At 43.6% G+C, this 18608-nt stretch overlaps 1 protein-coding gene across 1 annotated transcript in view; it reads left to right on the forward strand.

Annotated features, from left to right (window-relative positions):
- Nucleotides 1-13120, forward strand: part of prr12b (proline rich 12b) — a 29522-nt gene extending 16402 nt beyond the window's left edge. The window contains exons 7-16 of the mRNA XM_084569939.1: nucleotides 1719-2565; nucleotides 3109-3728; nucleotides 3818-3934; nucleotides 4087-4220; nucleotides 5901-6973; nucleotides 7061-7180; nucleotides 9620-9717; nucleotides 9841-9972; nucleotides 10862-10957; nucleotides 11989-13120. Coding sequence (XP_084426065.1) covers nucleotides 1719-2565; nucleotides 3109-3728; nucleotides 3818-3934; nucleotides 4087-4220; nucleotides 5901-6973; nucleotides 7061-7180; nucleotides 9620-9717; nucleotides 9841-9972; nucleotides 10862-10957; nucleotides 11989-12123 — 3372 coding nt within the window. The 3' untranslated portion in view covers nucleotides 12124-13120. The remainder of the gene's footprint in view (nucleotides 1-1718; nucleotides 2566-3108; nucleotides 3729-3817; nucleotides 3935-4086; nucleotides 4221-5900; nucleotides 6974-7060; nucleotides 7181-9619; nucleotides 9718-9840; nucleotides 9973-10861; nucleotides 10958-11988) is intronic.
- Nucleotides 13121-18608: the final 5488 nt, after the last annotated feature.

Below are 18608 nucleotides of genomic sequence, written 5' to 3' on the forward strand. Positions count from 1 at the left end.
AATCTGTGTTTAGAGGATTGCTTAGAGTTGAATTTAGGAAATCAAAAAGAAAAATGTTTGCCCAATAGCTTTTTTTTTTATTTTCTAATGTTTGTATATTTTCATATTGTCGATATCGTGGGTACCAATTAGGTTAATTGATTCTAAATTGATTCTAAATTGGCTGTAGGTGTGCATGTGAGTGTGAATGGTTGTCTGTCTCTCCGTGTTAGCCCTGCGATAGACTGGAGACCTGTCCAGGGTGTACCTCACCTCTTGCTCCAGGCTCCAGCCCCCCAGCGTCCCTCCAGAGGACAAGCGGTTACAGAAAATGAATGAATGAATGAATGAATGAATGAATATTGTCGATCGCACGTGTCACATGTTGCTAGTGGAGATCCCACGGAAAAGTAAATGTATTATTCATCAGCTCTACCTGCTTATCTCTCACACAGCCACAAGGACCTGGAGCTTGTTTAGTTGACACTTGCTGAGAGGCAGAGTACAACCTGGACAGGCTGCCAGTCATTCACTGACACATAGAGTCAGGCAGCCATTCACAGCCGAGGATAACTTTCCCATCGATCGTATTAAAAAAAACCCACACTGAAATGCCTCAGCCCCTTGTATCCAGAACCATCTTCCTGTGAGGCAACGGTGGAAGAAATGTCCTAAATTGAGTATTTATGGGGTTTTGTCAATTCATTTAAATGTGTTTATTATAAGCACTTTTACAAATGTGGAGCAACCTGTCTCACTTCAAGATTCCAGAGCTTTAGTTTCTAGGAGAAGCAGGAAGAAATGTTTGTAATTTAAAATTGCTCAACCATTGATTTGTGCAACTTCAAGTCTGTTAACGTTCTCAGTCACGCAGGTCATGTTATATCCAAAAAACGAAGGTGAAACAAAGACATCCGGACTACTTCACTTCTAAATGACTGGTGGAGGGTTTAGGTTTTTATTGGTAACATTTGTAATTGGTGCCCACTTGAAACTCACTTGTCTGGGGTCTTTAATAACAAGGTACTTACCTGTAATTGGAGGAATCTATTTGAATCATGTTTTTCTCCCCAATTAGCGGTACTCTAGTGACCCATTAATGGCCAGAAACCCCACAACACACATTGTTTGACTCTGTTGTAAATTTGTGATAAATAATGCCTCAGTCCACTTCTCCTGTTCAGAGAGGGGTAATAAACAGAACAAAAGAAAACTCAACAAGTCCAAATGTCTTCGTTTTTACCTTCGTTTTATTTTGAGACATACCGTGACCTGGGTGGCTGAGAACATTCACAGCTGCACAAATCGTTATACATGTCTATTTTGTGTGTGTTTCTTGCATTGACGAACCGAATCATTGGCAAAATCATTGGCACCTCCGCCGTTCCCCTCACCTTTGTGGGACACGTGAGCGTCCTCCAGCTCCTTATTTTTGGTTTTACCATCTGCAGCCTTACTGTCTCACTTCTTCTCATCGACCCTTTTTTCCTTTTGTTTCAGCTTTTAACATCTGTTTTCAAAACCAGAGCTAAAAGAAGAGGGAGTATTGGACTTACTCATCATTCATTCATTCATGCTTTTGTGTCCACTGGCAACTGTTTGCTAACATGTTCACCATAACTTTATAAGGTGTTGGAGTTACGGAAACAGCCGTGGTAATAATTCTACTTAATGCTACTTTAAAGTGTCGTTGAGTGAATGTGAGACCGTCAGTGATGAGGTTCTGCTTTTTTCTGCAGACTGATGAGAAGGCCTTTGACTTCAAACCTGGCTTCATGGCCTCTTTTTTGGATTTCCTGAAGACAGGCAAAAAACACTCCGACCTTGATGGAGGCGAGCAAGAACCCCTTAACCCCTGCTCCTCTCTAAAGGGAGGGATCAGGCCGTTATCGCCGCCTACTTCTTCCCTACCACCAACTCCTCCACAGCAGGGGACATTCAGTGACGGAGGCCAGGGTGAGGGGACAGACCTGGCCCTCAGCAACTGCCCGAGTCCCTGCAAGCCTCTGGATGAGGAGCTAAAAAGAAACCTGGAGACGTTGCCCTCCTTCTCCTCTGACGAGGAGGACTCGGTGAGCAAGAACCAGGACCTGCAGAAGAGCATCTCCTCCGCCATCTCTGCCCTCTATGACACCCCGCACTCCCTGGCTGCCGCAATGGCTTCTGCAATGGTCAAGGCCCAGCCGGCCCTGTCCCCTCCCACGCCGCAGGAGCCGTCGCTCAGCCCGCCTCTCCCTGCCATGCCTCCCCTCATCCCCACCATAGAGGACAGAAAAGAGGAGGCGCTCACATACGCTCAGCACCACACGCCGGACGAGGAGGAGGAACAAAAGCTGGCCTCGCCGCAGTCAAATACGGAAAAAGCAGAGGAGAAAGAGTGCGAGCAAGGGGAAGAGGGGGATGACGAGGATGAGGAAGAGAGAGGGGAACAGGCAGCAAGCTATGACGAAATAATGAGAGATCCGTCAACTGTGCAGCAGGGAGCAATGGAGGAGCAGCAGCAGCAGGAGGAGGAGGAGGAGCAGGAGGAGCAGGAAGAGGAAAAGATGTCTGAACTGCAGATTTTGGAGGTTCCTAAAGTTGAAGGTAACGAATTTGTTTCTTTATTTTTCTCTTACACGACGTGTCAAGTCAAATTCATTCTTCTTGGAAATAAAAGGGACAAAATAATCTTCCCACACAATTCATTCATTGACTTTTCTGAAGGATTTCACCTGCATCTCGTGGCCTTCATCAACAAATAGAGTCCCCCAGGTTTCATTCACTTGTCATAATGTCACTATTAAACCTAAGCCATGCACTAACAGGTGGTCACAAATGATAAGAGATGTTTTCTATTTAGATTTTCTCTTTACCCAAGTTACATTTCTCACTCATCTTCTTCTTATTTGCACTCAGAAAATAGTCTGAATGTGTCTATTTTCAACTTATAATTTAGGAATAAAGTTAAAACTGCACGATGCGCTTTGATCACACGACATCTGAACCTACAACTCAGTTCACAATTACCACCGTGTTCTCTTGGTTTCCGCCCCGAAGCTTCTCTTTCATTTCAAATTCATTTCATGTCAATTTAAAAGCTTTCAGGTGCTACAGGGTAACTTTCTCATTTACCACCCTGTTTTCCAGATTCTCCCTCAGGACCCGCGCTCGCTCCTGAACCTCCGTCCCCCTCGCCGTCCATCTCGCCGTCACCACCCACCTACTCCTCACCCTCGCCCCTTCCTCCCCTGTCTTTCTCCGTACCCTCCCCGCTCCCGGTCCAGCAGGATGAGGAAGAAGCGAGTTCACCTTATCCTCTTTCCGAGCAGCAGCAGCAGCAGCAGCAGCAGTGCTCCTATCAACAGCCTCCAACAGCCGGCACCTCCCCACCTCCCTCCACCTCTCCTCCTGCCATCTCCTCATCACCCCTCTCCAACCTCCCGCTAACCCAGTCGATCCCTCCTCCGTCCACCACGCCTCCCCCGTCGTCCTCTGATCAGGACCAGGAACCTGAAGCCGGTCAGCCTTCCCCCTCTTCCCCCTCCTCTTCCTCACCCTCATCATCATCCTCCCCGCCGCCTTCGCCCCCAACTCCAGAAGAGGCCCCAGCCTCCCAGCGCCTTACCTCCCTCCACCTGGCAAAGAAACAGGCCGACGCTGCCATCGCTGGGGAGAGCGAAGAGGAGGACAGTGAGAGCGGAGGCGAGGGAATCTTCCGCGAACGGGACGAGTTCGTGGTCCGAACTGAGGACATCGGGACTCTTAAGGTGACTTCCTTCACAACTCTGAGGATGAAGTATAGTGACAAAAAAACCTCATCAGAAGTTTTATACACTGTGTTTGTCTGTGTCACTAGATGGCGTTACAAACAGGCCGAGAGCCCCCACCCATCTGGAGGGTGCAGAAAGCTTTGCTCCAAAAATTCAGCCCAGAGATCAAAGATGGTCAACGGCAGTTCTGTGCAACCAGTAATGTGAGTTTTCCAGATGTTAAATGCAGGATCTCCACAAGTTCAGTCAATACAAACTTACTTGAGATACATTGGGACATTTAAAAAAAACTTTTAACATCTGTACTATTACATTTATCCTAATATTCTTTTATTTTTTACACGTCTTTCCGCAGTATCTTGGCTACTTTGGCGATGCCAAAATGCGCTACCAGCGGTTATACGTGAAGTTCTTGGAGAACGTCAACAAAAAGGATTACGTCAGAGTGTGTTCCCGAAAGCCATGGCACAGAGCCGGCCTCACTTTGAGGTAAGGGGTGTCCTAAAGTTAGGAGAAAGAATCTTATTTGGTTTGTTGCTCAGATGTTCGTCCGTACGTAAGGTAATACAGGAAAGATCTGATGAGTTACATAAGGTTATGAATACATATATAAAATATCTGACTGGAGAAGGATTTACAGCTTTAAACCCTCTAGAAGTTGACATTCATTGATGCATATTGGCAATATGATAGATGCAGGAAATCTAACTATTTGGTTTCTTATTCTGCTTCGTAAAAGTGTGATAAAATATTTATATTTAGAGTATTTATAGGAAGCTTGGTCATGTCTTCGAGGGAGAAATGTGCAAATCTTATGAGTGTTTTTAGATTGAGAAACAAGAAAAGGGCATAAAGATGAACTGATATGATTGGAAAGTGTTACATTTAAATATCTGGACCAAAGTCAATGAGAATTTTGTTCAAATACTTATTTTTGCCAACTGATTGTGGATGAATTTCAAATATATATCTAGCCGTGTTCAGACCTTACATTACTATCCAATATGAGCAATCTGATTGCAACTGGCCAACATAAACACGGAGATCCAGTTACCTCCCATTGGGGGTGGTGTAGGATTCATTCCTTTAGTAGTGTGAACACATAGTGTATCCTGGGTCACATTAAAGGGGAACTACCGTTTTTTACAACCTGGACCTTATTTCTGGCATAAAATATGATCGTTTACTCACCCATATAACTTTGGTGTCATTTTTTGTCCTTTAGAACATATTTAGCTCCAGCAGAGCGCAGCGTATATCCATATAGTGGGAGTGACTGGGGCACCGAAACGCAGCCTCTAAATAACGCATTATCTGCCGCGAAACTAGTTCATTTTACCAATATTTTGTTATGATACGCTAGTGCTATTCCCCGTTGAGTCCGGAGTTACCTGTTATCGTCATCTGGGTTCTGTAGATTGACCTACTAACTATTCTATTTGCGGACGTGCAGCGGTTTGTTGTTCTTTGGCCAGCTGTTCCTCTCTCTGCCTCCGCATCCTCCTTTCAACGAGCTCCTCATCCATATATTCTGGCTCAAAACAGTAAGGACGTCCATCATAAACAAAGTCGTAGTCCACAACCTCAGAATCAGAAAAATATTCAGCCATGTTGCAAAAAACTAGCGGTAGCAAATTACAGGTAAACAAGTGGCACTCAGAGATGACATCATCCAGGTCAGAAGTTAGTAGGTCAATCTACAGACCCCATTTAGAGGCTGCGTTTCGGTGCCCCAGTCACTCCTACTATATGGATAGACGCAGTGCTCCGCAGAAATCTAAATATCTTCTGAAGGACTAAAAATTACATCAAAGTTATATGGGTGAGTAAGCGATCGTATTATATGCCAGAAATAAGGTCCAGGTTGTAAAAAAAATTCTGAAAATAAAAACAACCACTATTATAAATAATCCTCTGAAAAGTAAGAATGCTTCCAGAGTTTACAACCTAAAGTTTTTGCAGTGCGGAGATCAATAAATAAGTAATAAATTCACGTGTGCTTTCAGACTTTACAGCTTGTTCCAAAATTTGTATCATCTCCCACATTTTCATGTCACGAAAGAGCCACCTGTTCTCTCGCTTTCAAATAGCCATGTCTGAACACAGCCTAAGACACAGCAGATTTACTAATTTCGTGTATTTCTGTCTTTTTAATTTACTGATTTACAGGCGACAGTCACTACCTAAACAGCTGCCCACCATTCACAATCAAAGCCAACCTCGAATGGAGAGAGACGACAGGGAAAAAGGGAGGGAGCTGAAGGAGCAGAGGGAGAAAGAGCTAAGAGAGAGGGAACACCGGGAGAAGGTAGAAAAAGAACATAAGGAAAGAGAGAGGAAAGAGGAGAGGGAGCAAAAAGAGAAGGAGAAACAGGAGAGGGAGCAGAAAGAGAGGGACAAGAAAGATAAGGAAGAGAGAGAAAAGGCAGAAAGAGAACGAAAGGAGAGGGAGCGTAGAGAAAAGGAGAAAGAAATTGAATGGGAGAAGGAGAGTGAAAGGCGGGAGGAGCAGCAGAAAGAGAGGGAGAAGAGAGAAAAGGAGCAAAAGGACTGGGAGAGGAGGGAATATGAGCGGGAGCAAAAGGAGAGGGAGATGAAGGAGAGGGAGAGGAGGAACAGAGAGCAGAGAGAGAGGGAGAAACAGGAAAGAGAATGGAAAGAGAGGGAGAGACAGGTTAGAGAGTGGAAAGAGAGGGAACGACAGGAGAGAGAGCAAAGAGAGAAGGAGAGGGAGAGGAAAGAGAGGGAGCAAAAGGAAAGGGAGAAACAGGAGAAGGAGCAAAAAGAAAAGGAGAAACAGGAGAGGGAGCAAAAAGAAAAGGAGAAACAGAGGGAACAGATTGAAAGAGAGGGTCTGGAGAGAGAGAAACAAGAAAGAGAGAGAAGAGAAAAGAGAGAAAAGGAGAAACAGGAGAGGGACCGGAGAGAGAAGCAGAAGGAGAGCGAGAAAGAGAGGGAGCAGAAAGAGAAGGAGAGAAGAGAGAGGGACAAGGAGAAGGAGAAACAACGAGATCTCGAGAGGGAAAAAAGGGAGAGAGCGGAGCGAGAGAGGAGGGACGGCACTGTGGAGTTTGCAAGGCTGCAAGACAAGAGAGGAGGAGAGAAGAAGATGGAGTGTCAGTCCAGAGCCAAGACGTCAAAAGACAAGGCCGAGCCTCCACCAAAGAAGAGGAAGAAGTGGCTGAAGGAGGTGCCGTCCTCCTCCTCCGAGTCTGACTCCTCACCGCCCAGCGATGATGAAGGTTAGCTGATGTCTGCGTCATGACATATTTATAAGACGGTGTCTTGTTGTGTCCGGGGGCCCTGATTTCAGCTTCTTTGTGTTTCAGGGCCTTTGCGGGGTGGAGTTAACAGCCGGGCCATGAGGGAGATGTTCAGAAGCTACGTGGAGATGCTGGTCAGCACAGCGCTCGACCCCGATATGATCCAGGCCCTGGAGGACACAGACGGTGAGCGCACAGATGGAGCAACGCCATTAAGGCTGATCAAAATTCACGGAGAAATCTACCTGTGGAAATGGGGTAGAAACTACGTGGCTAAAAAAATGCTCTTTGGAGTTGTCTCTGGCAACGTCTTGGACTGAAAAAATGAAGCTAACGCGAAGATTTTAAAGAAAACTGCAGTTCCTCGAATGACCACTTGAGGCTGGCTCCAAAAGGGAATCAATCCCGATACACCTCCGTATTAAAACTGTCTTAGACTCTTAAATCTGGTACAATTAATGAGTCACGGGGGAAATAAATTCTGGGGGATTGATTTTCAACCATTGCCCCGATGTTGTTGCATGGCAACAGCAGCCACATTGTAAGTGCAGACTGGTTTGTAAAGGTTAGGTCACAATACTGGACAAATAATTTTGGTTCAGTGTGATAGATTGCCGTTGTAGCTCCTCGTGGCGTACAGCGAGTGGCCGAGGAGCTGAAGCTACTCTTGGCAGATAGTAACCATGCCATCACATGCTGGGGTGCGATCATATGCACCTCCAGCAGGGTTGCGTCGCCTCTCAACCAAGCTGTGTCATCACCATAAACTGTAAAAATGTGGTTAGCAGCTTTCTCAAAAGTCCTTTGCGCTCAGTAAAGTAACAAAACACAATTCTGGTGAATATTATTATTGTTCAACAGAACTTATTAAATAATTTTACAGTGATCAATATGTTGGACTTAGCTATAGGCCAGGGATTTCACTAAATACACACTATTTGACCAAGTATTCACAATTAACAAGCAATAGGAATATCCCGTATCTGTATAATTTAAATCAAGCTATACTCTGGTGCAAGTCTGTATAAAAAAAAGTTCTTATCTTACCACTAGGAGGCCTCATAATGGCACTAAAGGTCTTATGAGTTTCCACTTGAGTTCTTTTCACAAAGATTTTTTTAAAGGACCAAAGAAAACCCCTGAGATAGAAACAGTTGAGCCTGTTTCGATCAACGTAATTGTGTTTCATGAATGAGATAGATAGTAGTTACTGGATGTAACTCCAGCTCTATGAGTGCATACTTAGGTCCTCTGATATATCAACGCTTATGCTACATACACTGCCTGGCCAAAAAAAAAGTCGCCACCTGGATTTAACTAAGCAAATAGATAGGAGCCTCCTATTGGATAATTACTGCATGGCAACAAGTTATTTAACCCCAACTGATGCAATGAGTAGCTTCTCATTTCTTAAACAACCATGTCTAAAGACACATCCTGTGGTCGTGGAAAAGATGTTAGTCTGTTTGTCATGCATCAAGCAGAGAAAACATCTAAGGAGATTGTAGAAACTACTAAAACTGGGCTAAGACCTCCAACGCATTATTAAAAACTGGAAGGATAGTGGGGAACCATCGCATCAGGGTAAGAAGAGAGGCAGATGAAGTGATGCACCCATCATGCCTAGTGTCTACTGTACAAGCCTGTGTGGGCAGTGCTATGATCTGGGGTTGCTGTAGTTGCTCAGGTCTAGGTTCAGCAACATTATGTTGCCCAAAGAATGAGGTCAGCTGACTACCTGAATATACTGAATGACCAGGTTATTCCATCAATGGATTTTTTCTTCCCTGATGTTCACGGGCATATTCCAAGATGACAATGTCAGGATTCATGGGGCTCAGATTGTGAAAGAGTGGTTCAGGGAGCATGAGACATCATGTTCACACATGGATTGGCCACCACAGAGTCCAGACCTTAACCCCATTGAGAATCTTTGGGATGTGCTGGAGAAGGCTTTGCGCAGTGGTCAGACTCTCCCATCATCAATACAAGATCTTGGTGAAAAATTAATGCATCACTGGATGGAAATAAATCTTATAACATTGCAGAAGCTTATCGAAGCAATGTCACAGAGAATGTGTGCTGTAATCAAAGCTAAAGGTGGTCCAATGAAATATTAGAGTGTGTGACCTTTTTTTTAGGAGGATCTTTATCAAACATTAGAAGTTTGTCCACTGCACAAACCATCTAAACGTCAGGAGAGCAGTGTTGCGTATGAAGTTCAGTTCAACAGGAAATCCAAGAGCCTTTAGTTTTAGGAAACAAAACAACCACTTCTACACCTTCTGTACATCTTAAGAACAAAGGCACTCATTTCAGGACAACACTGTACAAACTGTAACCAGAGATGAGCAGTAGTTCAAAAGAAAAGTCAAAGCATCAACGTCAAACCCGAACCGCTAAACTCAGCCAGTCGCTCTTGTGACACAACCTATCAATCACTTATAGTGCAGTCTTGAGCTCCCTCCCCCGACAGCTCGACACCCATTCACCCCTGCGCACAGTGTGATGGAAAACCACCAGTGAAACGACTCGACATAATTCACGCGCCTGTTGTGAAAATCGCAGCGGCGGTGATTACATCGAAAGATTGAAACGAGCGTTATGGTTCCTTTATCTCCTCAGATGAGCTGTACCTCCCGCCCATGAGGAAGATTGACAGCCTGCTCAGTGAACAGAAGAAGAGGTTGCTGAGGAGAGTCAACATGAGCGCTCAGCACCAGGTAAACCTTCACGTCCTCCTCATTGCCTGTCTGCTAATGATGGTTTACAACAAATACCTTAATACAGATGCAGCTTGAGCGGTGTCTAATGTCTTCCACTGCGTTCTGTTTTCCACCGTCCAGGAGGCTTTACATATATTCCCCAAATTGACAGCAGACCCTTTGGACTCTGGAGCTGTCAAAGTTCACCTTGGTGGGGAAGGTTACAACCGTAAGACCCTCAACCGGGTTAAGAGGAGTATTCCTAAACTGCAGGTGAGCAATAATGTTGGCAAAGGAGATTTAATGTTTAATTAAGAGGTCCTCAGAGGTCACGGTACTGTCCACGAAGGGAGTCTAGACGTCAGAAGAGTAGTTGCAAAAAGGAGGCATGCTCCGTACGTAATGACTCACAGGGTCCTTGGGGTATGTCATGCGGAAAATCAGCAGTAGTGGTGTAGCCCGTGTGCCAGCTTATCTCATACAGGCTATGTCACTGGGATCTCTGTGATCTTCATAACCTCAATTAGGAAGGAAAATGGAAAATGGAAATATACTACTTGTTTGTTTTGCGCATTAAAGTTCACTCTTAGCCCCTGGAAAACAATATGTAATACGATTTGTAATGAAATGGTCATAGCCACTGGTCCATATACAGCCAGGGATTATGAGCACATGGAGGTGGTGAGCGGATATTTCACTATAACACAGACTTGTATCCTTCTGTTGCTTGTAGGTCCGTCTGACTTAACAGTAGTTCACAGAAATATTCTGACCAGGTCTTGCTGGTGTATGCAGGTGTATTACAAACCCACTGTGTCCTTCAGGTAGCATTGGAGATCCAACACCATTGAGCTAAATGAGGAGCTAGATGAGACAAAAGTGGATTTCCTAAAACGCTCATTATTTATGCCATTAAATGATCAAATATGATGCAGCGGATGTTCGTCATACCTTTCATGGCTTGAAACCAAGCAATACATCTAAAACCAGATGATAAATAAAGAGGTCTTGTCAGAACTGTGGAGGTTGAGTGTAAAGAAATTCATAATTTGTTACCTGGCTGTTCTTCATAATGTTTTGTCATTAGTGTTGCTTTGAACATTGGCGTTGATTTTTCACTAAGATTGAAAGAAGAAAATGTTTTTCTGTTCCCTGTTCCCAGGATATGAAGCTTTCTATTGAGACTTGCCGGATATACAGTCTGTATCATTCTCTCCACCACTACAAGTATCACACCTTCCTGCATTGCAAGAAGGAGGTAAGGATGGCTGCATTAATGCAAAAAGATATTACGTTTTGTATTATTCTGCTCTAATACTCTGTATCAGGGATCTCCAGATGCTGATATCCAGACACCAATACTAGTGTTACTATCAGTAGTGTCTGTAAAGAGACATCCCTGAGCCCTGTCCTGATGCAGATACCGAAATTTTAAATATTCATGTTCAGGCTCAACCAGAAACTCCAGTAAGGCATTGTAACAGCATTGTGCTTCAGTCTTTCCTCGAATGTACTAAGTGTGAATGTACTTCTTTTGCGCCTGAAGTGACCAGATCAAACTCACCCACTCATAGGTGGTTTATACTAATGCGTTAAGTTGACGTAGAGGCTACGGTGTCAACACAGACCCCTACGCAGACCCCTACGCAGAGCCTAGCGCCGTAGCTGACATGCTAGCCGTGATTGGTCCGCTTGGTAGCAGCGTATTTCCGCTTTAGTATTTCCGTCTGCTTCTCCATCTCCGCAATTTTCAAATAGTTTTTGGATCAATAAAGATGGAACACATCGAGGAAAGGTTAACTGAGGAGGTTTGGAGATGCAAACGTCTCCAAACTCGTCTTCTGCGAATTTTGGCGAAATTTCGGCAAATTTGGGCAAATTTTGGCAAATTTCGACAAATTTGGGCAAAATTTGGGCAAAATTTGGGCGACATTTCGCTTTTTTTGGCAACATTTCAGCGAAAGTTTCAGTTGGCATTGTTGAAGCATAAAATAGAAACAAAAATTAACCCGTCTGGCTAAAAAGACTCAGCACCGACAAGCGCACAAGTATAAATGGCTCGCACCAGCGTTGGCTACGTACGTGAGTTACGGCATCTATGTCCTGCAGAGGTATTAACTCCTCCCCAGTTTGTGGGGGAGGGGTTAACAAAACTCCTCCAGATCATTTGTTGTGAATATTACCCCTGACCAATGACAGATTAGGAACTAGGCCTTGCATCTTTGGCTCTCCTTGTTTAACTGCATTATGTTTCATTATATATGCCTAACTTTGTTGTTTCCCGACCAGACGGACAATATTGAGCAGGCAGCAGAGGACCCCGGCCAGGAGGAGGTGGTGCAGCAGTGCATGGCGAACCAGGGCTGGCTGGAGAGCCTCTTTAATTCCTTCATGGATCTGCTTAGCCTCAGTGCCAAGGCCTGAAGGAGGAGAACCACAGCCCCCAGGCTCTAAGCTCACACACCTACAGTATTAAATACATGGAGGATACATCTAGAGTTTGTGAAACGGAAAAAAAATAAGAAACTGGACAGATGCTAGCAGCGCAGTGGTTCCAGTGAGGGTAGTCGCTGTCAGTTAGCGGGAGGTTAAACCTCTAAAGTGTTAGTTTTATTGTGGAGTCCGTCTTAAAGTACCTCTTGATTCCAAGGAAGGTACAGAGAGACGGAGGGTACGTGAACCACGTGAATGTGATGGATTTTCCCAAAAAGAGAGATCGTTTGGTCAGCACTTCAAAAGAGATTTTTGTGGAGACTGCAGAATATTGACACGCATACGCAAGCTGTCTATAAGCATTGATAACTATTGTTTGTATAATTTATACAGGGACATTTTTGAAAATGATCACCCTTGTTTGCTGTTATTATTTTTGAAAAATGTTTTAAAAGGGTTTACATAAATGGCCCGTCTGCTTTTATTGATTCTGTTGGAGGCGAAACTATGAATGAGTGAGGTACAAGTGAGGTCTAAAAGGACTATGTAATAGTCTCTTATTTCTACCTGCCTCAGTAAAAAAATAAAAACTGAAAAAGCAGTCGAGTTTTAAGGAAAATATGTTTAAAAATAGACCATGTTGTTTTTGTTTGTTCTTCAAAAGACAATGAGAGAGAGGGTTTAACGCCCTCAGTGACAGGGAACAAAAAATAAAAAATAAAATAAAAGCGCGACTTCCTTAAAGGAAGCGTGAGGCGACACGATCCAAAAGCATAAATGTCAGTGTTTAATGTTTGTCATTTTTATCTGTTGTTGATTGATATTTCCTATCATTTGACCTCTCCGAGGATAAGTCTCGCAAAGCAATTTTGTTGTTTTGATGTGTAAATATTGTACAGCTACTTCATTCTCTAGTTCCCAGTTGCTCTTCTGTACATGAAATTCCTGTATTTGACATAATGAAATAAAACTGTTCAAATGACAAACGTGATGCTGAATTGACGGACTTGATCTCAAGTAATTTCACGGACGTGTGAGCGAAGCATGAACAAGTGGACTTTAGCTTCAAGAGAAGGCCAAAGATAAACGAGGCATCAGGTTAAACCAGTTACATCTCAGGGAACTGACTGCAGACCTGAAAAAGAAATGCCTTCCTCTATTTATGTGTTTTAGACAGTTTGCTTGATATTTGTCGTTTTCTGATTTTGGAACTGAAGCTCAAGTTTGCACACATGCATTCATGTCAGACACGTGCTAAACAGGGAAAGGACAATAATTACATACCACTGCAAAACTACTAATGACATTAAAGTATTAAAGGGGAACTACCATTTTTTACAACCTGGGCCTTATTTCTGGCATAAAATGCAATTACTCACCCATATAACTTTGGTGTCATTGGTAGTCGTTCGGGAGATATTTAGATCCGCGTATATCCATATAGTGGGAGTGACTGGGGCACCGAAACGCAGCCTATAAATAACACATTATCTGCCGAAATGGAGCAATCTACAGACCCCGGATGATGATAACAGGTAACTCCAGACTCAACGGGGAATATGATCATAAAATATTGGTGAAATGAACGAATTCCGCGGCAGATAATGCGTTATTTAGAGGCTGCGTTTCGGTGCCCCATTCACTCCCACTATATGGATATATGTGGATCTAAATATCTCCCGAACGACTACAAATGACACCAAAGTTAAATGGGTGAGTAAACGATTGGATTTTATGCCAGAAATAAGGTCCAGGTTGAAAAAAACAGTAGTTCTTCTTTAACACATGCATCATGGCGTGTAAAAGAAGTACAGCTACTATCAAACTAGCGCAAAAGCAGGTGTTATTTCTTCATGAAAAACTGATTAACCCTTTAAAATTCAGTCTTTGTGGCAAGAAACAGGATTATATTTTTGTAGAACAAGTAGCCCAAAGGTATTTTTTTTTAAATAATTGCAACACAACACTGGTAATAAAAGAAGAGCACAACTGATTTCTAACTGGAACCAAATCGTTTCACCAGACCAGGGACGTTAAGAACATCTGGTTTACTGAGTTGGCTTTTCAGCCTGAGGGTGGCAACGTGGATCTAGTCCATAAATGCCACGGCAGCCAGCCAGGTAAAATTTTAACATTTCCTACGAAGAGCTCGGAGCACGGTGAGACACCTCGGATGTTTGCTCACCTTCCGCCCAAATCATGTTAGGACGTTCTCCAACTTTGGCTCAGCCACTTCAACCCCTGCACAGGTGAAGAGTGCGCCGTGGGTGGCCACAGCCACGTCCAGCCGTTAGAGAGTGAAAGAGAGAAGGGGAGAGGAAAGAAGAGAAAGATGATTTAGCACTGTTAGAGGGTCCAGTTCTCCTCATATTCAACAGCTACAGCATGGCTGGCAGAGACGGAGGCAAAAGGAATGAATGAATGAATGAATGTTTAAGCTGGATAAATAGTCAGCTGCTTGGAAAAAGAGAAAGAGAGAGAGTCAGTGAGTTTGAATAAATCCTAATGTGGAAAGTTTTTGGCATTGTCGCAACTTAATTTAAATTCAGATCAGGTCAGGTTATTTATTTTTATTTTTTTTGCAAATGGAAATGATCTCATTACGTATGTTTTATAATTTTTACTAAAAAGGACTTGACTTCCATTCAATTTTTTTTTTTTTTTTTTTGCTTTTGGTAAACATCTACTTTTTATTTTTCATGATGCAATATGTATAATTATGATTAGTTTTAATATTGAATGTAAATGTTTTGTGCTTCAAAAATCATGATCCTTCATACCACCCTGTATGTGGAGGAATAATTACTAAAATGAGAGTGAACGAGCGATGGCATCTTTCTAAGCGTTGCACTGTTTCTTTTTATTTTTTATTTTTATTTTTATTTATTTATTTATTTTTTCTCTCTGGTCGGGGCTGCAGTCGCGGTTCCAGGCGTGGAGAGCATCACCGAGAGCTTTGTCCTGCTGGACAGCGCTAAGGCGCCCAGGTCACTTGCGGTTGCCATGACTACTGCATCCTTCTGGCTCCGAAAACATTCATTTCTGTAACCATGGAAACAGCCGACATGACATAATATAGAGAGTGGATGTCATTGGCCGAGTGGGACGCGAAATCGATGGGCGCGTTGCTTCTTCGCGTGTCGTTACTGTATCTCCCTCCTAAAAAGGTACTCTGTGGTTTCAGTGCTACTCCCCTCACCTCCCTCTCTCTCCCTCTTTCTCTCTCTCTCTCTCTCTCTCTGTGTGTGTGCTGCTCCTGCTGCCTCCAGCACCTCTCTCTTAAAAATTTAAATATTAAAATGAACTTTATCAGTATGAATGCTAATATCATATCAACATATTCATATTTTTGCTGATCATCTTTTAACAGTAAACCTAAAAAGCATCAATCCACAAACAGAACTACACACTGGCTCACACACAACTCAAGCCGAGTGAACAAAGTACTCTGAAGGAGCTCTCTCGTGATTTTTTTATTTTTTTTTTCCCTCTCTGGGTGTGGCAGCCACTTCAGCACGTTGCAGCCAAGAAAGCTATTTTACTGCTTTCTCCCAGGATGTAAAGAAGTTCATGATCCTTTTACCAGATGCAGAGGGTTTCTGGGCTCGTGCAGCAGCCCACTGTCAATCCTTTACTCTCTCAGCTGCTGAATCCTCAAAACAAATTAAACTTTGCACTTAGATTGACACTCGTGGATCTCGTGCTTCTCCATCTTCCTAACCCTCTGTACTTTCATTTGGTTTTTCATGCAGATCGTGACACAGGAAACATAGACATAGATTTTTCTTTCAGCTTGTTTGCTTGTTTCCTTTTTGCAGTTTTCACGTCTTTGTTTCACCCCAGCCCAATTTTACATCTGAGCTTGTTTATCTTCATCCTCATGCCGGCACTCCTTCGCAGCTCTGAGTGAACCACAGCATCCTACAAATATACGCATTGAGCTTCTATTGTGTTAAAAATATTTTTGCGCAGTAATTTGAGGATGCACTTGCAGATACTGATTTGAGTTTCCATCAGCTGATCAGCACTCAGCATTCACGTTGGACTGTTGTATCTCTCCCTCTATGATTTTACATCACGCTTCCAGCAGTCCATATAAGTCCAGAGACCAGCTTCCTGTTTAGCTTAAGGGTCTTTCAGTGCTGTGTTTAAATGTAGCCTGTTAGCATCAAACGATGGGCCTCCGTCGTCAACTATAGAGTTTTGTAGTGATTTTTTTTTTGTCTGTTGGGGCCCTAGGAAAAAAAAAGTCCTCACTAGACTTGGTGACTGACAACAGAGCTGTTCAAGCTAAGCTAACTAATGCTAGTGGTCGAAGAAAGAAGAAACAAAACACTGTGAACGTCTCTGCACCATGTTTAAGGCTAGACTCGCAGCCTTCAGTTTGCCCTTAACCCTTTCATTTTTACCTGTTGTCATATGCAACTACTTTTAAGAGTCATGCATGTGCAGAGTTGTTTCAGGTAGGAGCCCTTTTAGGAAAGTCGCCTACCGTCAGTGAAAACTTTGCCACAGCTGTACTTTAAAGTTTGCAGGCCGCTGGGGAGCTACGCCGTCTGAAGCGTACGTTCATCACACAAACGCGTCATATTATAAGAAAATTTAAAGGCTCAGATGCTCCGTCCTCGATGCAATATGTTGAAGGACTCCTGATGGAGCAGCTCTGGTTAACCCGTCTCAAAACCAACAGGACCTTTTCTGTGTGCGGCGCAGTTTCGTGAGCCCTGAGTAGCTTTTAATTACCCCGTGCTTGGTATTTAATCTGTGCGTGTTAGCTCTGAAGTGAACAGCGAGGTAAAGGTGGAAAGTGAATTGAGGTGAAAGGGATGGGGATCCGATAACTACTGCAGCTCATGTGGTTGCTTCATAGTCGGGTTCTTCAACATTTAACAGATGTTTGTGGTTAAACTGTGCGTACTTCAGTGGTACTGGATTCTTTTTCTGCTTCACCTAATGCCATCTGGTAGTACTTTGTGACATTTGAATACTCAACAAAGCCCAGTGGCCATCTCTTGTTTGAGTCAAAATACAGATATTGTGCATAAGACAGAAGGACATCTGATTTCCAGTGAAAGAAAGCTAGAAATTCATCCTAGATAAGGTTCATTAAGAGTCTCTATCCCAGAAAGCAGCTGACGGAGTGTCCCCACGATTACTCAGGGCCTTTGCTTCTGAGCTGGGGGAGCCGCCTTCAGCATGTATTTAACCCGAGCCTACACCATAGGAGGGTCCCCCTGCAATGGAAGACATCACGCACCGTCCCTGTCCCCAAGAAGCTACACCACTTTCTGATCAATACAGCTAAAACCAGTGTTTTATCCATGTTTGCTTGCATATCCTGCCTTGCAGCCGGAGGCTCCCGGGGCCCAGAGCCACTGATAACAGCCTTTTTACCTTGGCACACCGCAGAACAACTACAACCTGACTCATAGGAGAGCAGCTGTAATTGCGAGAAGGCCGCAAATGCTGATGCTACATCGTGACACGCTGGGGCTCTGGTTTGGTTTTCTATGACTCAGATCATCTCTGCTATTATTATACACTATCTACATGCGATGCAGGTCGTGTGGAGGCAAGAAAACAGCGTGGACGACTCAGTGGATGTTTCAGAATGTCATATTTATTCATTTATTCTAGTTATATATTCAGATATTAGATGGAGGTCTTTGTGACACAAGGCTATGATAGAAGGAGATTAGACGTGAGTGATGCCCGGCAGCCAGCTGGCCTCACTTTAATGTTACTCCTGTTTCCATGGAAGACTTCTGCGAGGGTTGTGGGAGAGACCGGAGCAGGAGATCTGGAGTGGGACGCCTCCTAGTGGACAGTTTCACAAGCCGAGACTGTTCTTCTGCATGAGGTGTGAACTCAGACTGCAGCGAGAACAGGTAAAAAGGTTAAAACTCTACAAGATTAGACAGGATGTAATTCAATGTGACTGAGACATCATGATAAAGGCAACAAAGCCGAGACAAAACAGTAATTCAGGACAAACAATTAGAATAATTATGCTGAGAAACAAGCAGTATCACAGAGCAGTGCTTTATACCTTCCAGGAGATGTCCCAGTAGATCCTCAGTAGATACTCTTGAATGGGAAAACACACAAATTATCTGCAGATCTACTTTATAATACACCGATTCATTCATTAACTGTTAACTGATCAGCTCTTTATGGTGCTTTATGGAGGGCTTCACCTCCATTTAGGTATCCTATAAGGTGAGGGGACAATGAAACTAGAATCAAGGAGATGCTTCACAGAACCCTGAACCTGAAACCTTTAGAGAGAGAGCACAATAGACAATGTTAAAAAACTTTAACAGCGAGAAACCCAACTCATATGGGGGCGAAGACCACATTCCACTGTGTATGTTGTAAAAAGAGCTCCGCATACCATCATGGCAACATCATCTGTAATGTTTCACAGACTGATTTCTTCTGGGCCCAAACATCTTGCTGCCATTAGGGCGAACTGA

This window comes from Chelon labrosus (genome assembly GCF_963514085.1).
Source record: "Chelon labrosus genome assembly, chromosome: 21".
NCBI classification, from domain to species: Eukaryota; Metazoa; Chordata; class Actinopteri; order Mugiliformes; family Mugilidae; genus Chelon; species Chelon labrosus.